This window comes from Natrix helvetica (genome assembly GCF_964273705.1).
Source record: "Natrix helvetica genome assembly, chromosome: 2".
Classification (NCBI taxonomy): Eukaryota; Metazoa; Chordata; class Lepidosauria; order Squamata; family Natricidae; genus Natrix; species Natrix helvetica.
This window is the reverse complement of record NC_138552.1, coordinates 200,576,256-200,599,137: the sequence shown is the minus strand read 5'-3', so window position 1 is coordinate 200,599,137 and position 22,882 is coordinate 200,576,256. Positions and strand designations below refer to the sequence as shown.

At 38.8% G+C, this 22,882-nt stretch overlaps 1 protein-coding gene across 2 annotated transcripts; it reads left to right on the top strand.

Moving 5' to 3' along the window:
- Nucleotides 1-3,153: 3,153 nt before the first annotated feature.
- LOC309387300 (interleukin-20 receptor subunit alpha-like) lies at nt 3,154-22,024 on the top strand. 2 transcript variants are annotated; one of them, XM_081943744.1, is made up of 7 exons: nt 3,154-3,930; nt 7,339-7,468; nt 9,409-9,587; nt 12,435-12,610; nt 15,035-15,176; nt 17,442-17,581; nt 19,654-22,024. In XM_081943744.1, exons 1-7 carry the CDS (start codon nt 3,852-3,854, stop codon nt 20,698-20,700), a joined length of 1,893 nt encoding a protein of 630 aa, XP_081799870.1. In that variant the 5' UTR covers nt 3,154-3,851; the 3' UTR covers nt 20,701-22,024. The 2 variants fall into 2 exon arrangements, with proteins under 2 accessions (XP_081799870.1, XP_081799869.1); XM_081943743.1 differs by having other exon boundaries at nt 17,439-17,581.
- Nucleotides 22,025-22,882: the final 858 nt, after the last annotated feature.

Genomic DNA, 22,882 nt, shown 5'->3' with positions numbered 1-22,882 from the left:
TCCACTCTTTTGTAAATGAAATACTACTGACGCTGGGCTGTTTTTACACCAGGAGTAGGAAAGTGATCTCCCCACTTTATGAAAGAGATATAGGAGTGAAAGCCTCAGCTATATAACCGCTTTGAATAGAAAGATTCCTGAAACTGTACCATGGTTGCTATTCTCCATCAGAATTGGCTGAATAGAAAGTATATTTTCATAGTTCTAAACATGATGTTTAAAAGATACCAACTCATCTTGTTTCTTTGTTAAATTTATACCCTGCCATCTATACTGACTCTTGGAGGGATATTTTTTTTATCTTAATAGAATATATAGTAATTTTAAAGAGACAAATATTTTTTTGTTTGTTTTGAGACTGATCGTTTAATTCTGCGGTATGTGTGCATGTTTGAATTACTCTCTGGATTCTTTCCAAACAAATATAATTGTTTTTTAAAATGTTTTGCCTATCTGGCTGAGACTTTTTTAAAAAAAAAATGTTCATATAATTTCCTTCCAAATTCTTGCATGGTTTCCCTTCAGTCCATCTGGCAATATGTGATGCTATTTGGACTAAATCTGAGAATATTATTTACATTTCTAATTTAGAGGGCTTCCAGCAACATTTGTATGCTTTGGTCTCCTAAATGCATTTTTCAATTTCTGCATTTTGGGCGGAAAAAAAATTATTTCAAGCTCAACAATAGAAAGATCAGAAAAAGGGAGTTCTTTTAATTAAGAGGGTTACAAATTCAGAGGAGCCTTCAGTTAGAGCAACAAAACAAAATTTATCATACTAACCATTTGATTTTTCTTTCAAAAACACAATTATTAGATATAATAAAACATTGCATCCACATTTATTTCTTGGCTTATTCAGACAGGGCATATTTTTAAAAAGTCCAACTAACTGAGAAACAAGGTTAGCTTTTTTAAGTAGCCATAATTTTATAACTAGAACAGCTGTTTGAAAGGGAAATCAGATAGTCACTATTTCTGATGCACAATCATAAGAAAGTTGGATAACTAAAGTGAAATAACAATCTTAAGCACAGTTCTGGTTTTGAGATGGAGTGTCTGTTTCTAATACAATGTATAGCACAGTATGGTAATATTATGCTTTTTTAAAAAGGATAATTTTTGATTATGTTCATCAATTGTGTTCACATTTTCCCAGAGGTGGTATTTCTCCAAACTACTCAAGTTTCCGCTACCGGTTCTCCACAACTGGTAGGAACCTGCTGAATACCACTCTGGGAAGGAACCAGTATCTCTTATAACAAGTATACACAAGTATACACATATCAAGTTGAATTGACATATACATAAAATAGATATAAAAAATAAAATTTAATTATAATTATAACCAAGTCTTTTTTTCATTGTATGGGTAATTACATAGACAGTATCTAAGGACAAAGGTTATTTTGTTTTTACACTAATTGATATATTCTGTCCAATAGCTCTCATATTGCCTTTAACAAAGAATTCATATAACAAGGTGGTTTTCTCTATAAACTTACTCCAATCTATAACAGTCAACCGCACATTATTCTTTAGAAATTCAATCTGGAATGGAAACAGTGTGAAAGTCTGAGATTAGGTCACCATGTTTTTTTATTGAAACCCCCTTATATTCATGATCCATAAGATGGGCAGCTAAATAAATATGATTACATGAAGGGTACAGAGAAAGGTAGATTTGATGGATAAGTTTAATACTATGAAAAAGATATCCTAAAGGTATCATTATCATATGGAGATCGAGGGACACTTGCCAACTTTAGAACAGTCTGAAGATCTTTCAGTCTTATTTGTAGTGAACCTCAGGGTCCTCTAACATTTTTAGACCTTAGCTAGCAGAGTTAAAAGATTTGGATCAATAAAGATCAAGAGCACAAGAGGTTGAGTCCACACATCTTATTAAGCTATCATGCGGCTAGTTTGGCTTCACTTTAGAATATGTGTGAATCTGACTTTAGCACTGATACATCAATCTTAACATCTTAGTGTGAGTCAATTATCAGTTAGGCCATAAACCATGGTTTAGCCCACCGTGTAAACTCAGAATCAGTTTCACATTTTCAAATATCCACTAAGTGTGAGGAGGTTCTGAAGATGAATTAAATCAGCAGTGGCAATTTTGAAATGATCAACTGGAAGCCAGAATAAATGCACAAAATGGTATCTACAGACACTTGCAGATCAATCACATAGGATTGCCAAGTATTCTAATATAATAATCCAATTTTTATTTGCCAGCTTGCTAGCCTTTTGCTTCCCAAAACACCATGGTGATTTGCAAGCTTTATGTTTTAGTGCAATGGGTGAATCCAGCCTTCAAATGTGAACAACAAAGTTATATACTCATTTTTCACTGATACACCACTTGCTGTGTGCCAACACATTGGCAGATGATAATAAGCAACTGACACACCCCAAAGGATGAGAACAATCGAAGTGATGCCTCAACTTGTACAAAATCAGTCAATGCAAGAAGCCAATGTTGCTGGCCTTGGGGCTATTGATGTCATGTGATTAGCAGCATAACCCTATATGTGCCTAATAAGAAATAGAGAGACGTTTTCTATAGGATTGCAGCAGTTCCGTATACAATTTCCTGGAAACGAATTGAACTCAGTGGAGTTTTATGATTCTGTATAATCTTATTGCACTATAAAGAAATGTGGTTCAATCTCACAGCTGATTGTCATCATTGAGTCAATCAATTCAATATTCATGAAATGAATATAAAATAATTATTTATTTTTAGATGATAATTGCCACAGCAAACAACAACATTAAGATGTATCGTCTTCTGTTCAAACCCCAGGAAGAAATGCCTTGATTCTAAAGCTGTGCTGGCAGGTTTGGGGCATTTTAAGTAAATAAAAGTTATTGTGCCCCTTAAATTGTGAATGCCTTTTCATTCAACTGAAATGTTTTTCTTCAACTAATCCAAATGGTTAATCAAGTAAAATACCGTAGGATACACCACTTCCTGTAACTGGAAGCAAAAATTGGCATAATCCCTCTGGCAGAAATGCTGGTGTTCAGTAGTACTGTACCTTGTCACTAAAATTATAGACTTCCACATGATTTTGCCAAGAACTGTGGCTTTGTGTTCCATATGCATTCTCCTACAAAGATGAGAAAAACATTTGGGGGGAAAAAAACCCCTTTCTCTGTGGTTTCTGTAAAGCTGTGACACTTCACAGCTTTTCAATCCCCACACACGTAGCAATTTAAAAACAGGCAGATTTCACAACGCTACGGTAAATACCGTAAGACTTAACCAAAAGCAATCAATCAATGAGACAACTTTCTGGAAGAAAATTCTGTGTAAAATTGTATTGCCCTTAGGGAAAAGCGGGAGGGGGCAGAGAAAAGATGAAACAAGAGCTTAGTTTTTAACGAGGTTTTCAAGCCTCTTAGTCCTGCTATTAGACACCCCCCCCCCAAAATTTAAACCCCAGCCAGGCCCTACGTAGGGCTAGCATTCCGGCGGAGGGCGTTTTAACCCCGATCTACCCAGATCCCACCTCGCCACTATTCAAGCTTAAGCAGGCGTGGCTTCTGAGTGCTTGGACTCGGGAACCGGGCGCGAGAGCGCAACTTGCAAGCAACTAGCCCGAGCCCTGGAAAGCACGCGAGGCGCAAAGTCCACAACAGGATCGCTGCGCGTCGCTCCTTCTCCCGGGGGATTCGGCCAGGCAGGAGTCGCTAAGCGGGTCAGCCCTGGGAACCCCGGAAGTTCTCCGCTTGGCTGGTTGGGGTCGCCGCTTGCTGTCTCTCTCTGTGTCCGACCCAATTGAGGAGAAGGTGGCGGAGACGAGCATCATGCAACGCACAGGCGCTGTCCCTTCTCAATGAGTGACCCCGCGGCGTCAGCTCTCTGGCTCCTCCTGCTCCGGCTGATCTTCCCCGCGCCTCCTTCAGAGGCGGCAGGTAGGTTACGGGGGAAACAGCGGGGGTCGCCGGGGGCAGCTTCCTCGCAGCTTTGGGCTTAAACCCGAAGCGTTGAGCCGCTTCTGCTCCTGGCACGTTTTGCTGAGAGCGACGGGATGCTTTGATAGATGAAGATGATCACTAATATTATTTTTAAATAAAGGCATCCAGCAGCAATAATGGGTCATAGTTAGCTCTTGGACTCTATTTTAAATCCATTATCTGCAATGTTAGGAAAGGGATGCCTCTGAATACTTGCAGAGTGGATGAATCATTGGTGGTGGTGGGTGGCAACCAAGCTCACTTTTTAAAGTGGCGCTCTGTTTATATAAAAAGTGTGCAAGTAGGCTTAAATAGGCTTACGGAAAATGTGCAAGGTTTTAACAAGATAGCCAACCTGATCAAACAGGTATTCAGCTTAGAATGGGCTGGGCTGTTTTCCCATGTGAGCTTTCAAATTGTCTGTGGTGATTCTTCCAAGATTTCTGGCATTGTTGGACAGCTCACTCTTTGGGGAAAAGAGCCTTGCTGTTGCTTTGAAGTTACTTCTAGGGATGGGTGCCTCCTCCGCCCTGCAGTTTTCATAGATCTAAGTACCAGCTATTGCAGGGGGGGGGAGGCAGGGGGGCAATTAGATGGTTGCACTAAGACCCAGACCCAAATCTTTATTCAGCAATGAAGCTTCCTGGCAGATTTTGAACAAATTGTTCTCCTAGAGTGGGTGAGAAATCCACATATACTATTTTGATTTTCTTGGGAAAAGTGTGACATACCAGTGTAATTGGGTTGGAAATGCTTTTTTAGAAGAATTGTAAAGATAACTCCATATTACCAGGGGCCTACATAAAAAGAACATTGGCAAAGTTACAGGGTATCATTAAAAAGATAAATATACGAGGGTTAAAATAAGATGCATATAATTCTGCGTTATGTACTGAGTTCTCACAAACATTTGATCAAGGTCATAATGAACCTGATGGCTTAACTTTAATATTGGTTAAATTGAATCACTAACCTCATTTATGAATCCAGCTGGTATGGTTATTTTATGGTTTACTGTTTCATGCAAATTCAAAATGTAGTTATTTCTATAACCAGAGTAACACAACTATTGATTATTTGCACACACACAGTACAAATAAACACAGACTTTGCACTTATTTGTACTGTCTATCTTAAAAAGCTTTATAAGAAGAAATGTGCAAAAATGGAAAACTTATTTAAAAACAAGAGACTTAACAAAAAAGGGTAAACCACCTATAGATATTATATATCCTAAAATATTGAAAGATATTTAACCTATCTAAATTAAAGAAAATAAATTATGACTGTTTAGTATTACAAATTGTTTCAAAATCTGTGTCAAAGGAAAATATCATGTCATTTTTACTAGTACAATAGATAAAATTGTCTTTTTAAAACAAATAAATTACATATCTCTTGAATCTACTCTTTAATATCTACAATAATGCTATCTTTCCAATTTCTCAAAATAGTTTTCTTAACAATACCCCAGACCTGATATAATCATAACTCCCCCAAAATAATCAGAACCCAATGTTTTAGAGTATAATTTAACATAACATTAACATCTTTAATTTAAAAATCTCCATAAAGGTATTTAAGTAATTAAAATATGATTCTCAAATTTTGCCAGTAACTTACAAGACCAAATCATATCAGTCAAGTAACTTTCAAATTCAAGTACTGGCAGTCTTCCCTTGCCATTGCTAAGTGACACAGTTATAAAGTGAATCATCATGTGACCATGCTCAATTTATGATATCAATCCCAGTTACAGTTTTGAATTGAATGGGTTATGGTCATTAAGCATGATACCACATGACTACAACTGGTGATTTCCAACCGGCTTCCCCATTGACTTTGCTTGTTGAAAGCTGGTTATAAAAGTCATAAATGGCAATCATGACCACTGGATGCTGTGACTATAGCAATAGCACTTAGACTTTACTGCTTCACAGTGCTTTACAGCCCTCTCTAAGCCGTTTACAAGGTCAGCATGTTGCCTCCAACAATCTGGGTCCTCATTTTACTCACCTCGGAAGGATAGAATGTTGAGTCAACCTTGAGCCTGATGAGATTCAAACTGCCAAGTTGCATTCAGCTGGCAGTCAGTAGACGTATCCTGCAGTACTCCATTCCAACCACTGCGCCACTGTCATAAAGGCATGCCAGTTGCCAAGCCCCCAATTGCGATCATGTGGCTGGATAGGTCTTAAATCTCCTCTTTCAGCACCTTTGTAACTGTGAATGGTTGCTGGAGGAGCAACCAATAACGAAGGACTATAGGTGGTCCTTAGTTAATAACCTTAATTGGAATCCTCAACACCACTGCTAAGTGAAACAGTCATGAAGTGGCAAATCATGTGGCAACCACTGTGTTTTCCAGCAAGAAGAAATAAGTCTACTCAGTTTTATACTTTTCACATGTTTGGTTGCTTCCTAGTTACTCTTGGCAATGCTCAAGTGCTGCCTCATTGTTTTGTACACATCGAAAGCAATGTGTTTGCACTGCAGCCCAAGGCTGGGAGCCACAGCTGTGCTACTCAAACAACTTACTCTCATGTGACTGAAGGATGCTGCAAAGGTGGTAAATTAGCCATACAGGGGTTTTTTTCAGTCTAACTTCAAACGTTGGCTGAACAAGGGGTTGGTAAGTGAGGACTATCTGTTCCTGTAGAGTTTTTCCATAAAGTTAAATATTCAATGAGTCTCATCGTCAAAATCCAATCTGCAACCAAACAGGTCCATACAGGCCCATCTCTTTGCTGCCTCAGAAACAAAACACTTTTATACTGTATATCGACCTCAGGAATTGCCAGGAGCTTAGTGGAAATAAATAAGAACTTTCCAAAAAATGCCCACAAAACTTGATACTCCTATTAAATTTTCAACCATATATTATAGTAACAGTCAGTAAAATACAAACCCAATGATCATTTTTAACTTCAATCTATTGAAATTGTATCCTGCAATTAAAACAAACTATATACACTAGCATTAAAAATGGCAGTAGGTATTATTTTTATGTTATTTCTTTGTATTCCACCTTTTTTATTTTTACAAATAACTCAAAGCATCCCCACACACCTTCATCCTGTTTCCTCACAATAACAACTTTAACCACTAGACAAAACGGTCTCTCTATTAAAATTTCAGGATTGCTTTTTGCGTGTGAAAATACTATATGGCAGCAAAAAGCAACCTCTATTTTCAATGCCTAAGAAGGAATATGGAACAACGTTCCTGCAACAACTTCCGCTCCACCCAAGAGTGTCCATTCCATCAAAGCCCCGCCATCTATTTTAATTCACCCCTCCCCCAATTTTTTTATGTGTGGATCATAATCTAATTGTTCATTTATGTCGGTTTTTTTTTTCCTAATAGCATCACATTGTCTTTTGCCCAGCCCACGGAATGTCCATTTTATCTCCAGAAACATGAAGAATATCCTGCATTGGTTGCCACCAGAAGGAATAGCAGAGAACAAATTAAATTATAAAGTGAAGTATTTGATGTATGTTGGCTATTGGGTTTTACACTGTGTGTATTGTAAAAGTCAGCTATTTCCATGTGCAAATGCTTCATTCTGCTTCCATAAGAGACTGAAGACTATAAACGAGGGAGGCACGTCTTGCGGTTCTAAGGTTAATTTTCAAATTTCTACATCAGAGGTTAATTCAGTCCTCCACTGAGAAATATCTCTTCTGCAACTGGCTGCTTGGGAGAGTATTAAGAGGAGAAAGCACGTAGCATAGAGCAGTGATGGCTAACCTTTTTGTCATTGCGTGCTGAAAGCGTGTATGTGCGCTCACACCCATTATGCAATGCACATGTGGAAAAAGCCCCCATGCTCCCCTGCCCCCCTCCGAATGCACTCCGCCCCTCTCCCATTTCTGCCTTCCAGATTGGCGCAGGAGGCCTTCCACGCCACCCCAAAATAGGGTGCAGGGGGCCCACGTGTCCCATTTTGGGGCTGGAAGTTATCTTGCACCAACCTGGAAGCCAAAACAGTGCATGGGGGGGCATGCACACACACACGTACCTCATTTTGGGCCTGGAAGGCCACCTGCATCAACCTGAAAGCCAAAATAGGGTGCAGGGGCTGCTGTGTGAGCCACCAAAATGCAGGACGAGAGCTCCCCCATGCATGTACCCCACCCCCCATGCATGCACAGCAGAGACCCAAAGACCAGCTGGCCAGAAGGAGGAGCACGCACATGCACGGTGGAGCTGGGCTAGGGCGATGGCTGCTATGCCCACAGAGAGGTCTCTGTAAGCCACCTATGGCATGCGTGCCGTAGGTTTGCCACCACGGGCATAGAGCTAATAGGTATTTCTACTCATTCCTATTTACTGCTTTCTGAAACTCTCAATAGAGTACAGGTAGTCCTTGACTTGCATCATTTCATTTAGTGACTGTTCAAGGGTACAACAGCTCCAAACAAAGTGATTTGTGATTGTTTTTCACACCTATAACAGTTGCAGCGTTCCAATGGTCACATGATCAAAATTCAGATGCTTGGCAAATGGTGCGCATTTGTGATGCTTGCAGCATCCTGGAATCATCTGATCAACTTTTGTGTCTTTCTGATAAGTAAAATCAGTGAGGAATCCAGATTCGCTTAACAACCATGTTACTAACTTAAATGCAATGATTCACTTAACAACTGTGCCAAGAAAAGTTATAAAATGGGGCAAATTCACTTAAGAAATGTTTCACTTAGCAACAGAAATTTTAGGCTCCGTTGTAGTCGTAACTCGAGGATTAACTGTATGCTGAAAAATTCAGTATTAGGCATGAAAAGGTTGCCCACTTCTCAAGGATAACACTAGATATTTGAAATAGTTCAGAGACCTTGAAAGATTGGTTCTTCCATCTTATTTTTACTGCTTCATCAAATACCCCCCCTCTTGCTAGTACCTAATTAAGAAATGAATTATTTATTTAAAAGTTGTCGTGTTCCACAAGAAGGGAACATAAGATAACTTTTTTTAATGTATGGGAAAATTATAGAATAGTAATGCTCTGCCACACTTCATTCTGGATTCTAAAAGTGCACTTTGCAACAGGTGTATCATGAATGTAGCAGCCATAGCATCTCCTTAAAGCAGCCCTGACTTTTCCCAGCCAGCCAGGGATCCTAGGGAAACATATAGGTGCTTTAAAGAGTTGTAGACACAGTCCACCCAAAACTCACCAGCAGGTAATTCTGGAAGCAGAAATCATTGTGCTATTTTTGACACAACTACTCCTGCCATGCCCCAATGCACTTTTTTGAGAAGAGATTCCTTAAGGGTAGTTTCTGACACCCCAAAACAGGCATTTGATATTTAAACAACAAAGAAATCTTTCAAAACTCTCTCTTTCTCACCTCCCCAGAGTTCAATCCCATTTAAGGATTAATTGTAGAAGTGCTAATTTTATCTCTTTTTCTTTTACCCTTTGATATTCAGATATGGCACAGATAAATGGATTAAGTATCCAGAATGTAAGAATATCAATCAGACCTGGTGTGACCTCTCTAATGGAACATACAACCACAAAGAACAATATCATGCCAGAGTGAAAGTCTCTCTAAACGGAAATTGTTCTGTCTGGGCAGAATCACCCAGGTTCAATCCATTTACAGACAGTAAGGACAACTAATATATGTTCATAACAATGTTGTGACATGCTGAAGGACAGCCACTGGTGTTAGATATTTGTGATTTCAACCCATGTCAGTCACCACTGATTTCATGCGACGGATACATGTTGGAATATGCCAAATGTATGATTGGTGAAAGAGGAACTAGTCTAAACATAGCCTGAGGATTGTTCTATAGCAGGGATGTCAAGCTCAATTTCATTGAGGGCCATATCAGGGTTGTGTTTAACCTCAGGGGGCTGAGTGGATGTGGCTGGGTGGGCATGATCAGCTTGATGTCACTCATGTTGGGGGTGCCTGTGGTGGCCCAGGCGGGGCTGGGGGGCATGGCCTCCTATAGCGCTCTGCTAATGAAAACAGAGCTGAGGAGACCCAGCGCGACCCTCCAGGGCTCCATTTTCAGCTGCCACGTCCTCCTCCAGCATGCTGCCAGCCCTCACCAGGTTGTAAATCAGCGGCCAGTCAGCCTGGGCCAGGCTGAGGCACTGCAGCCTGGTCCTTCGCTGTTTCCAGGGTCAGATCTAAGTACCCCAGGGGCCAGATCTGGCCCACAGGCCTTGAGTTTAACACCCCTGTTCTATGGAAATAAATGAAAGCAGATGGTCTCTATGAACAAAGACTGAATATGTTACAGATAAGGTCCAGGTCTGGCTTTTGCTATAATAATTTTGTATGTGCCCGGCAGTTTCATTACATTCTTTGAAATACAAGCTACATATTCCATTAATTGCTGAATGATCAAGGAAACTCCCATTGCTGCAGAAGAAAGCCTCTCTCAAATGTAAACAGCAGCTTCAGAGAGGAGTTTTTCCCCCATAACACCTAAGGGGAAGTCATGGAAGAATAGTTAAAGTACTTGTCCCTGACTGCATTATTCTAAGGCTGTTGTGGAGTCTCTGAAGCTGCCGTTTACGAAATGGGATGCTGTTGTACTTTTGCTATTAGTTAGGGGTGTATATCTGACTTGCTGAATGCCGGGTCATTAAACAGAGAAAGCAGGTGATTCAAAATAGATTTTTTTAAAAAAAATCTTCCTGGATAGAAGATATTAATTTGAGTCCGCTGCTATTGGGATCCAATGAAATTCTGGTTCTGGTCTGTTTCTCCAAAGTTGTTGAAGTTGAAAAGAGAAACTCCATGGGAAACAGACAGAAATACACACTTCCATTTCCCCCCCACAGAATGCCATCGTATTAATCAAAGCAATACAGAGATTAGAAATCTCAAAATCCTTGTTCGATATAACTTGTATCTCTGCCTTATTTAACTTCTGTGACCTTTTGTGCTTGCATGCACCCATAACAATCCTTGCCTGTCATAGCAACGTTTCTTAACGTGCATCCTAGAACAGAGATAGGACTAAACTAAAGTCTACCATGTTGTTTCAGAAACTTGCTTTTATTCTAGAATAGGTCTGTCAAATTGGCAATCCGTGGGCTAAATGCATTACGTATAGGCCATACCCACCTCAGCTCCACAAAGGCAAAAAATGTTGTGATGCATCACGATACATCATGTGACGTGATCCAGTTTGATACCCATGTTCTAGAATATACTTATGAATGAAGGCAAATATGTGTGCCTCAGGATAATGTTGCAGGATCTCGATCACTGGGACCAGAGGGTTAGTCTTCTGAGCTTTCGGACTGGTGTTGGAGTCCCTCCTGAGGGAACTCGGTTCTGGTGAGAGAGAAGTTCCCTGAGGATGGATTCCAACACAGGTCCAAAAGTTACCAGATTAAACTTCTGGCTCCAGTGGCTGACCTAGATTGGATCCTGCTAGAATATACTTGTGATCGAGGAAAGCCAGTGTGCATGGGGTGACTTAGCATGAATAGAAATGCAATGGCATTCAGGATCACGTGTCTTATTGCTTCTGAATATAGAAATAGTGTTGCTTGTATACAGAACAAGTATTTTATTGATCAGACCGTGCTTATAGAACTAAGCTCATTGCCCTGAGCTTTGAAAGCATACTTCCTGATAGCCCCAGGTTCATAAAAGTTTTTTTTTACAGCTTCTAAAGATGTTTATTATTGCAATATGTAGATTCAGTGAGAAGCCCGGACAAGTCTAGTAGCTTCATTTTTCTCTCTCTTTGATTAAAAAAATCCTCATACTTCATCAGGAACTGCTTTTGAATCACCCCACAATTTCAAAGCCATATGATGTGCATTCAAAGCCAGATTGATTATGAAAATCAGTATAAATGCCTTTTGACTCATGGAGAAACTTTCTCAGTTTTTATTTTTTTTTTGATCCAGCTCAATATACTGAATTTTCTAAATACATTCATATTAACGACACAATTGAATGGAAATTATTAAAACTTTTCTTATGTAAGTCAGACTACCCAACTTGATACTCTCTGGTTGCGTTGGACTCTTAAGTTTCCTCATGAGTAGCCACAATGGTCGATTCTGATTTGGAAGGATGATCAATGTAGTGAAACAATCTGGAGAGGTACCAGTTGAAATAGGCAAGCTTAAACATTTGTTACTGAAAAGTTCAAGGTAAAAAATAAACCAGATAGACTAACAAGGAAATTCTGTCTCAGTTAGTTTTGTGTTCTTATTGAGAGGGTCCTTGGTGCTCTCTGAGCTTTATTGTTTTCTTAAAGACATTTCATTACCAAAATAGGTAACAACATCACTGCTAGATAATATCAGCATCATTAGCACCAGAGATGTTACCTAGTTTGGGTAATGAAACGTCTGCAAGAAAAAAAGGAAGCTCAGAGAGCATCAAGGATCCCTTATTTCAACCCTGAGCTACAAATGTTCTCCTTTATTGTGTTCTTATTATAAATAATGATATATATTTGCTTTTCAGCGTCTATCGATCCACCCGCATTTTCGCTCTCGTCTACCGAGAATTCTATTTCAGTCACCGTGGTTCCCCCCGAGAAATGGAAGAGAGATCCCAGGGAGGAACCCGTATATTTGCACAAAATATACTCGGGCCTACAATTTAACGTGTCAGTATTCAACAAAAACATAAATAAAAGAGTAAGTATGAAGATGAAAATGGAAAGTATTGCTTGGCAATTTGAATGGATTGTGCTGCAGGCGAAATAACAGTGGTTGATCTCCCGGCTTGTGAAGATGTAGAGCAGTTTAGCTCAAACTCAATTGACTTTAAGATGAGTGGGTGCCAACTCCACTGGGATTGAGAAACAGTGATGAAGATGGACAAAGATAAAATCCAAGCCTGTCTTTAGGGACAATAACTGTAGATGCAGCGAGAATGTAACTGTGCCTGATTCTGGGTTTGTAGATGTTCCCAGTTTAATGTTTCTTTTATATATATATGCAGATCTGTAGCAGGAAACCTGCAATCTAGAGCAGAAGCTTATATGTGAGGAGGAGACTGCTCCATGTTGTAGGGTGTTCTTGTTTTCAAAATCTGTTTTCTTTCCCAAGCTCCCCCTCCTCCTCCCCCCCCCCCCCCGGCTTGAGGAGTTGCCAATGTATATGAATTCCTGGAAAAGAAAGATGCACCTGGAACTTCAGGGCAGGTTGCCAGGTCAAATCAATGCTTATCCTCCATCTAATTACAGTAAATATGGCAAGTGTGGACTGAAAAAAAAACAATTCAGGAAACAGGGCCAGAAGTAGAAATGAGAAGCAAAACTATGAAGCAACTACAAAGCAGGACAAAGCCCCAAAAAGAAGTGATCTAGATATAAGCTGGAACCACTGTACTTCCTGTGGCATCGCTGATCATCTGCCTTGCTGACTACTACCTTAAATAAGCCCCCTCTCAAAAAAGAGGATTGATAGATAGATGATAGATAGATGAGATAGATAGATAGATAGATAGATAGATAGATAGATAGATAGATGATAGATAGATAGGTAGATAGATGATAGATAGATAGATGATAGATAGATAGATGATAGATAGATGATAGATAGATGATAGATAGATAGATAGATGATAGATAGATGATAGATAGATGATAGATAGATGATAGATAGATAGATAGATAGATAGATAGATGATAGCTAGATGATAGATAGATAGATAGATGATAGCTAGATGATAGATAGATAGATAGATAGATAGATAGATAGATAGATAGATAGATAGATAGATAGATAGATAGATGATAGATAGATAGATAGATAGATAGATGATAGATAGATATAGAAACTGAACTGATATTTTTTGCCCTTCTAGTCTTTGAGACTTTGCCTGCTTGAAATAGTTTTCCCTGCCCATTTTCTTCATTTTTCTTTGCCTGCCTCTCTCTCTCTCTCTCAAGCATGATGTGCATATGAGAGGAAGAGGACAGAAAAACATAGAGGTGTACAGAGTGGATACTCCCATAGCACCAAGTCAAAATGGAAGATTAGATGATGCTACAAATGTGGTCTATACTCAGTAATGGCATCAGTAAATAAAGAATAGGTTAACACGGCGCATTAGGGAGGATGGAGATTTTTCCCCAGGATTAGCTGAGGGAATTTATGGTTAACCAATGGTGATGTCATAAGGAGGAGGCAACATGATGGAAAGGGAATATAGTGGGTTTTTTTTTTCAAACTTCTGTGGGGTTTGTAGTTGCTATAATATTTCACTACAGACTGAAAATCAAATTTGTTTGCCTCCCAGGTACAGTATTTGCTTCCACCTCTACCTTTACTTTTGTGTATAAAAATAATTCCTGAATATTACATCATTGGAAATTGAACATTTTGCCACCAATTTCAGCAGCCCAATTGAGGGCTTAGGAAAGCTGGATACAGATTTTCCCAACTCTTTGCTATATGAACACAGCCAGACCACAAGAGGGCACTATGGACATTTTAGAGTGTCCTCAACCTGATTGTATGTGACCAACCATATCTCACAACAGTTGTATTGTAACTGATCCTATATCACTTTTTTTAAAAAAAAAATAATCCCAAATGTGCCCTCAGAAGGTTGGGAACTGTTAACCTAGCTAATGACTCGTTTGCAACTTTTGTTTGTGTGTGCCATATCTAACACAGCTTGCACATTCATAACAGGTTGTAAAAATAATAAGTTTTTCATTTTTATAGCTATATCCCAACATAGCATAAGTGCTATCACATCAAATCCGAAGTTAACTTATTATACTCGAATTTCAAGCATCTGTTGCCTGCACAAAGCTCTGCTCAAAATATTGTTGAAGACAAAAGACTCTTTTTTAAAGCAGAAGAAACTTTCATTTCCCCACGTATAGTGAGGAAGTACCGTATGTGACATCTTATTGCTTGTTAAGCAGTGCTTTTAGCTAAGCTTTTCAAATCCAAATATATGTCATATGTTTTCTGCTTTCATGTGAGACTATAGAGTAGTTTTCAGAAAGGGCTTTTTATCTGCTTTTGTTTTTTTTGTTCAGTAGGTGAAGTCTTAATATAGTTAAGTTTAAAAAGTAAAAAGATTTTCCTTCCTTCCTTTAGTGGATGTTTTGCATTCAAAACAATCGTTTGGAGGTGCAGCAGTTACAGCCAAATACGATATACTGTGTCACCGTACAAATATTTATTACTCCACTTCTGTTTAGTGAATTATCTGAAGAACACTGCATCCCTACCCTGAAAGGTAAGCAAAGGAGTACAAAATACACCAAACTACTGTGTGTCATCAATACTGTGACTGGGTGAAAGTTGTTGAGGAAGAATTCCGCATAGGTTTCTAGTTCTCTTGAAAATTCTTCAGAAGACTCTTTTGGCTTCGTAAGATTTGTAACATTTCCTGTTACATCTGCCACAATGGGAAACCACCTCATTCAATTTCCATACCATTTTGTTTTTTAGCTGTCAACATTTTTTATTGAATTATAAAGTATTATAAAATACAAAATACAAAGTAAATAGAAGAGCAGTGGGGAGGGGGGACGAGGAAAGGAGAAGTGAGGAAAGATAAGAAAAAGAAAGAAAAAGAAGCACTGACTTCCAACCAGTGGTGGGATTTGAATAATTGAACAACCAGTTCTCTGGCCTAATGACCAGCTGGGTAGGCATAGCTCGGTGGTCATGTGACTGTGTGGGCGTGGCTAACTCAACGTCATTCAGGTCGATGGACGCTTCGCCTTAGCTGTTACAATGTAATAAGGGTTAAACAGAGAGGCAATTTCTGTAAGCAGGGCAATAAACATTAGGCTAGAAACAACACCAGAATGTTTCCTTCCTGCCTTCCTGACAGGATTAGCCCTGAAAAAAACAAAATAAGATTTCTTCCAACAGCCGGTTCACCAAACTGCTTAGAATTAACAACTGGTTCTCCCGAATAGGTGAGAACTGCTTCCAACTCTCTCTGTTATAGTAAAATAAGGCATTAACATCAAATCACAACTTTTTGCTTGTTCATAATAATATGAACAAGCCATTTCTATAAAGATCTATCAGTCTAATCAGTAAAACGCAAAGTCAGCATTTCCTTGTTCTACACATCAGGCACGAAGTTCAGAAGTGGTCTCCTTGTGTTCTTTTCTTTAATCAAAGTAGTCAGTTAGACATTTCAGTCAACTCCATCAACCTTTGCAACCGTTCATCCATAGTAGGAATCATTTTTCATGCATACAATAGTCTTGCTGTAGTCAACAAATATAATAACAAAATTCCCCCCCAAAATTCCAATCCTTTTTCCATTAAACCCAAGAGAAAAAGTTCTGGTTTCATTTTGCTTTTGTTTTTTTGAAAGAGCAACCTATCATAGTTGATCTTAGGTTTCCATTTGAGTCGCATGATGGACAGAAAAGACAACATTCCTATTACAATGTTCCACTAATATGGCCTCTGCTAGTTACTCTTACAAAAATAGACCTGTTTTACCACTCCTTTTCAGCTCTGCAATACTAAGTAGTTGCATTTTTGCTTTGATGGGATTCTGAAGAGCATAATTTTAAATCTTTTATTAGAAACAAGCAAGTCAGCCCTTTTTAGTCATTATTAATTGCCTATGTATTCCTAATAAATGCAGATAAATTAGGCGAAGAAAGAAACTGCTGGCAGGGAGATCAATAACTTACTCTGGATGAACAGCCTAAATATAGAACTTAAAAGAACATAACCCAGCTGTTACACAAGCAAGAAGTTATAAAAGAGGCCTTATTTTAATGCTTGCAATATATTTTGAAAAATAATATATTTCATAAGCATGCTGGCTTATATGTGGGCACATGTTGAAGACAAAACTGTCAAAATTCTCTACAGCAGCTAAAGGCCATTTTTCAGTTCTGAATAACCCTCTAATCTAATTAGATTTTATACTAGAAATTAGAAAGAGTTCAAAATATGTTAAACTTCCAAATAGATATAAAATATTATGTATGTTTTCTAGCTAATATACAAGTAATCCTTGACTTATGACAATTGGGACCAGAACCAAACAAGGCAGTTTTTAAAGTCAGTTGCACCTGGTTTTACAACCTTTTTTTTGACACAATCATTAAGTGAATCACTGCAGTTTTTAAGTGAATCATGTGGTTGTTAAGACAATCTGGCATCTTCCACGGACTTCACTTGTCAGAAGCTGGCTGAGAAGATCACAAGTGGCAATTATGTGCCCTGAGATGCTACAACTATTATAAATATATGCCAGTTGCCAAATGACCAAATTTTGATCATGGGACTTGGGGATACTGTGATGGTTGTAAGTGCGAGGACTGCTTTTTTCAGTGCCACTGTAACTTCAAACAACTGCAAAATGAATGGCTTGTAAGTTGAAGACTAGCTGCAGAATGCATGTTTTTCCATTTTCAAATAGGGCTGCTTATCTTGATAAAGTCAGCTCTCAATTTTTAATGCTTTTGCCTGCTGGCCCTTTGAAATAATGGAAAACATCTAATCTATGTTTTCTCAGCAGATCCAGCTTTCAAGCAAACTGCAACAGTCATATTTGGATATACTTTACCAGGTCTGTTGCTAGTCCTGATTATTTTGGTGTCAAGCTGCTGTCTATATAGATACACTCATTTGGTGAAGCAAACGTATCCCAAGAACTTGGTAAGGATTCTTTGACATTTTTGAAATATATAGTGCTGTAATTTTTTTTCAGGCAATGTGCGTTGAAGCCTAGTTTATAATGATAAAAATGGCATTATTTGAAAAAGCTCTTAGCTGCAATAATGGTGGACATTAAATGCAGTCTGTAAGTACAGAATTGCTGGTGCTGTAATTTCTCACATGCATTAATAGAAATGCACAATAACAAGAATTAGCAGCTGTATAGAAGTCAATTTTGCATTCCCCGCCCCTTGGGTAAATTTACACAAGATAGTTCAGCTGAAGAATTATCTCTTTTACAGGTACTGAAGAAGCAAACCACATTAGGAAGCACTTGCCCAAAATTTCTTTTCTTAAACTAGTGATTGCCAGATAGAGATGATACTTTTGGTAGTAAGATGTCTCTTTTTCACCTGTTCAACTATTTGGTAGAGCTCTAAGTGCTTTAAATGACTAAGGAGAATCTCTACAAAGGACTTACAAAGTCTTCTAGAATCACTCAGTCAAAAAATAGAAAGGTGTTAATATACAAATATACCCTTAAAGGAGAATGTATATTTAACTATTTAAATGAAAATGAATGAGGCAATTTAAGACTGTTATATAAATAAGGAACCGGGTTTGCTAGAATACCATCCCGAAAATACACCAGATTGAAGAGGAAAACATGTAAAGACAACAACGGAAAAAGGGAGTGGAGAGAGGAGTAGAGGGAAAGATAGGAAGAGGAGAGGAGAAAGGAGAGGGAAAGAAGAAAAGGAAAAGGAGAGGAAGAAATGGAGGGGAAGTAAGAGTAGGAGAGAGGGTAGGAAAGGGCAGGAGTAGGGGAGAGGAAGGGGAAGGAGAGAAGGGAAAGGAGAGGAGGAAAGAAGAAAGTAGAGAAGGAAAGAAGAAGGGGGTGAGGAAGACAGAAGAAGTAGGGTTGTAAAATAAGATGGGTATATGGGATGGTAGAAAAGCAATATTGATTATGTTGTTAATTGTAGGGGAGAAAAATTGTTATAAATGTTAAAAGATAACACACATTATTAATAATAGTTATGAGATTGTATATTTGTGAATGTATGTATGAGAAATTAAAAAAAATAGAATCACTCAGTCAGCATTGTGCCAAATCAGTAACAAGCTTTACCCATAGTGATGGATGAATGGCATTAGAAGATGTCCCAAAGGTGTTTTTCCAAAGGGCAACTTGATGTCCTTGGGCTTTTTTTCCTTGAAAACATTTGCTTCTCATCCAAGAATCTTTTCCAGTTCTAACTGACTGGTGGGTAATGGAAGGATTTTATATTTTTATATAAACTATCTTTTTAAACACCTTTTTAACATCTGCTTTGCCGGCTCCTACACCATTTTGCCCTCCTGAGTGAAACCCGGTTAGGCGACTAGCCCATTAACTCACCCTTTCATCTTGGGTCAGGAAAACTTCCGGGTTGCTCGCCCAGGCGCCTGATGGAACCGGATAGGTTCCAGACGGAGCTTGGGCCACCACCTGTAACCCTGACCCGCCCCCGGGTAGAGGACCTGGTGGTCGCGTGGAATAACGCGACTACCGGGGCCTTGAACCGGGTGGCGCCTTTGCGGCCTCTCCAGCGGCAACGATCCACCCTGGCCCCTTGGTTTACCGAGGAGCTAAGGGTGATGAAATGCCGCAAGAGACGCCTAGAGAGTCGTTGGAGATCCTCCCGTTCCGAATTTGATCGAACACAGGCACGAGCCCACTTAAGGACGTACCTTGTGGCATTGAGAGTGGCCAAACGCCAATACTGTGCCACTCTCATTGCATCCGCAGAGAACCGCCCTGCTGCCCTGTTTCGGGTGTCCCGCTCCCTCTTGTTTCAGAGGCCGCGGGAGGCCCCTCTACAGGGCAGAGCAGAGGAATTTGGGAATATCTGCAGGATAAAATCGCTCAAATCCGGAGGGATTGGGTCCCTGTTATAGTTATCAAAGAAATGTTATCAAGCAAATATTCATAGAGTTATGTCACAAGCATATTCCACCAGATTTGCTCGATATTTTTTACAGATAAGGCCGTTTTCTTTCTAAAGCTTTACCTTTTTCCCCCCTTCCAGATCTTGAAATACAGTCAAAGATGTGGAAGAGATAATTTTGTTCCTTCTGAAAAAATAGTGGTTAACTTCATTACAGTTAATGTTGTAGAAGAACATAAATCCTTTCCCGAGAACTATCAGCAGAGAATTGGCAATGGCTACATCAATGCTGAGACCGGTACGGGGAACTGTGCGGAAGAGAAAGCTTCGAAAAAGGTTTTGGGGAACAATAATTTCTTAGAAAACGACAACGTACCAAAAAATGAACAAAACAGAAGCAAAGCACAACTGGCAGAGCTGGAATCGCCTCAGGCTTTAGGACAGACACACAATGATGAAGTGGTAGCATATGAATTTGATGTGAGAGTTGAACAGATGACTCCAGTTCAGGAGAAGCAACACATCTTTAGCTGTATTTGTGAACCAGATGGTGCACCGCACAATTCACAAACAGAGTTGCCCAACTATGGAACAAAGCAGGACTATTGCCCCCAGTTTGGCACCCAAGATCCAAATACCTCTTTCAGTCAACAGTTCAAAGAAGTTCTTCCGAATGAAAGGCAATCTGCTTCTTTACACTTATATGATGCTGAGGTCCCTCTGATAAATTTGATGGTGGATGAGCCCAACTGTGCCTTCTGTTCTGAGTGTGATGTTATAGCAGACATTTGTTTGGTGCCTGAACCAAAAGAGCTCCTTTTGGATGAAAAAGAAGCTGTACTCAAAGAGCCACACACTTTACTATCTCTACTAACTCAAAAGACAACTTCAAAACATCTCCATATTGGAACAAGGAGCAAGGAAAACCAGGAAACAGGGATGGAAGATGAACAGAACAAAACAGTGGACTGGAATCCCTGGACTGGGAGGATGTATTTGTCCCCATTACTTAATGTAACAAAAGAAGATAAAATTGACCCCAAAAATTATGAGGAATCCCTTGAAGAAGCACTTCTATTCAGGCTTTATGAAAGTCACTGTTCTGAAGACTTATTAGGAAGATATGAGAATATGTATCTCCTCCAACTCAAAGAACATTGGGGACTACATATAGAAATGCAACCTTAATCTGTCTTTCATTTCACAATTTACTAACTCAGTCACATGACTATCAACAAAGTCATGGGTTCAGCTCACATTCAGCTCTAACCAAAGGATCTTCCAGTCAGTGGAGTCTTGCCTTATGCAATGATCTGATAATCAGGTTGACCTAAACCCTAAGAGCTTCTCCTAGACTTTTGCAGATAAGGAATACGGCATACTAGCTGAATATTGGTGATAAGATGTTTTGGCTATCTTCCTATTATTAGACTTCAGCAATTCAATACATCTAAAGTATTTTTTAAGAAGACATACTTGAGCTTTATTGGTTTGCTTGAATTTAGACTGCCCATGCAGAGCAAAAAAAATGGCTTGGTTTAAATGGCATGATAAGAAGAACTGGCTTTTGTAATGGAAACAGAAAAACTTAGAATATTAGAGGGATAATTCAGCATAGGGAACTAATAGCACCAGGGATTAATATAGGTAGTCACTGAGTTACAACTCTTTGTTTAAGACAGTTCAAAGTTACAATGATCTCCGAAAAAGTGACTTACGATTCATATTTGAAATTGCAACCATTGCACCACCCCCATGGTCACATGATCCCTACATGGGTACACTTGGCAACTGGCTTGTGTTTACAATTGCAGCATCTTGCAGTCACAAGAATGAGATTTGTGACTTTCCCAGCCTTTTTCCGACAAGCAAAGTCAATTGTGTAGATTGGATTCACTTAACAAGCACATGATTTACTTAACCATGGTGATTTGTTTAACAACCTAATGGTTGTAAAATTGGGTCTGGTTACATGATGTTCCTTTAACAACTGCATTGTTTGGACCTAAATTCCAGTCCCAATTGCGGTAATAAGTCAAGAAGCATCCATACATGTTTTTACTGGCCTTTTAAAATCTTTTTAAAGGTTTTAAGCTGTCGATGGGTCATGGTTAAGTTGGCCATATGATTTCACTATCCGAAGCACCATACTTCTGAATTCAAATAAGAGGATGCAACTGTAATCATGTCTTGCTTGGTGGCTTCCATGTAGCATTCAATAGGCTGCTCTTATCTTGTGGCAAAGTGCTCTAAACTATAAGAGTTGATTGACATCTTTGGAATGTTGGGAGAACATTCTGAATACGGTCACAAATGTACTATTTATGGTGGACTTGACCAATCATAAAACAAACAGTTGTCACTACTCATTCCAAATTCCCAAAATGCTCACTACTTTTTCTTCTTAGCCCTTTCTTCTGATCTGATGGGGACACAGCCAAATCAGATGGATGCAGCTTCTGATCAGTTTTTCTAGGAATGCCTGTGAAATGTATTGTGGGATCTGAAAACAATAAATATATGTATATATTTATGTTTGAGAATGGTGCTTGATTTTTCTAGCTTCCCATTTATTTTTTTAAATTAAAAATATTTAAAAAATTGATATGGCATAGGAAGAAGTGTCCAAGTATCCCGTGGCACTTGTAGGCCCCATAGTGTAGATGTTATAACAGCAATTCTTGTATATTCCTTTTTTTTCCTTAGGAGAGTGAGATTTCTCTAAACACAACTTAAACTCCCAAAGGAGAATTAGATTTCCACTTGCTATAACCCTGGCAAATAAAAGTTTCATGCTGTATCATAGGATCCTTACATGTAAATGAAAGAATTAATTATTTCACTGACTTATATATCTATCCCTTGTATTCTCGTATTGAGAAGTTTTGGAAATATTTTTTTCCTGGATAAATTAATGGATGCTTATACTATCAATATTAGTAGTTTTGTTGACTGCTATTTTCAGAATAACAGACAATGATATCTACAGCAAACTTCAGTGTTGTCAAATAAGAAATTTGACAAACTTCAGTGTTGTCAAATAAAAAAAAATCAGGAAAATGTATCCATTACATGTTTTCATTCTGATACCTGACAAAATATGTAAGTCAAGTTATTGTCGTCACACATAATATCATAATTGGCCCCCTACAGATGTCTATGATCACAGATACTACACTTTGAATGTTAGCTGCTCAGAAGCAATCATCCTTTAAAAAACAATGTTTGTCAAATTTTTGAATGGAACATGTAGAAAATATAACCTTGGCCCCTTGAATCTGATCCAACAAGGTGGTTGTAGCCTTTCAGCTTTCAGGCAAAACCCTTAAACTCTGGTTGGCCAAAATATGTAAAAGGACTATTTCAGCTA

What these genes read in the sequence shown, in the direction of transcription:
- LOC309387300 (XM_081943743.1), top strand. Translation starts at nt 3,852, where the DNA reads ATGAGTGACCCCGCGGCGTCAGCTCTCTGGCTCCTCCTGCTCCGGCTG. An exon ending in ACAAAAACATAAATAAAAGA is followed by an intron (nt 12,611 to 15,034) that starts GTAAGTATGAAG and finishes TCCTTCCTTTAG; the next exon opens with TGGATGTTTTGCATTCAAAA. An exon ending in AAACGTATCCCAAGAACTTG is followed by an intron (nt 17,582 to 19,653) that starts GTAAGGATTCTT and finishes CCCCCCTTCCAG; the next exon opens with ATCTTGAAATACAGTCAAAG.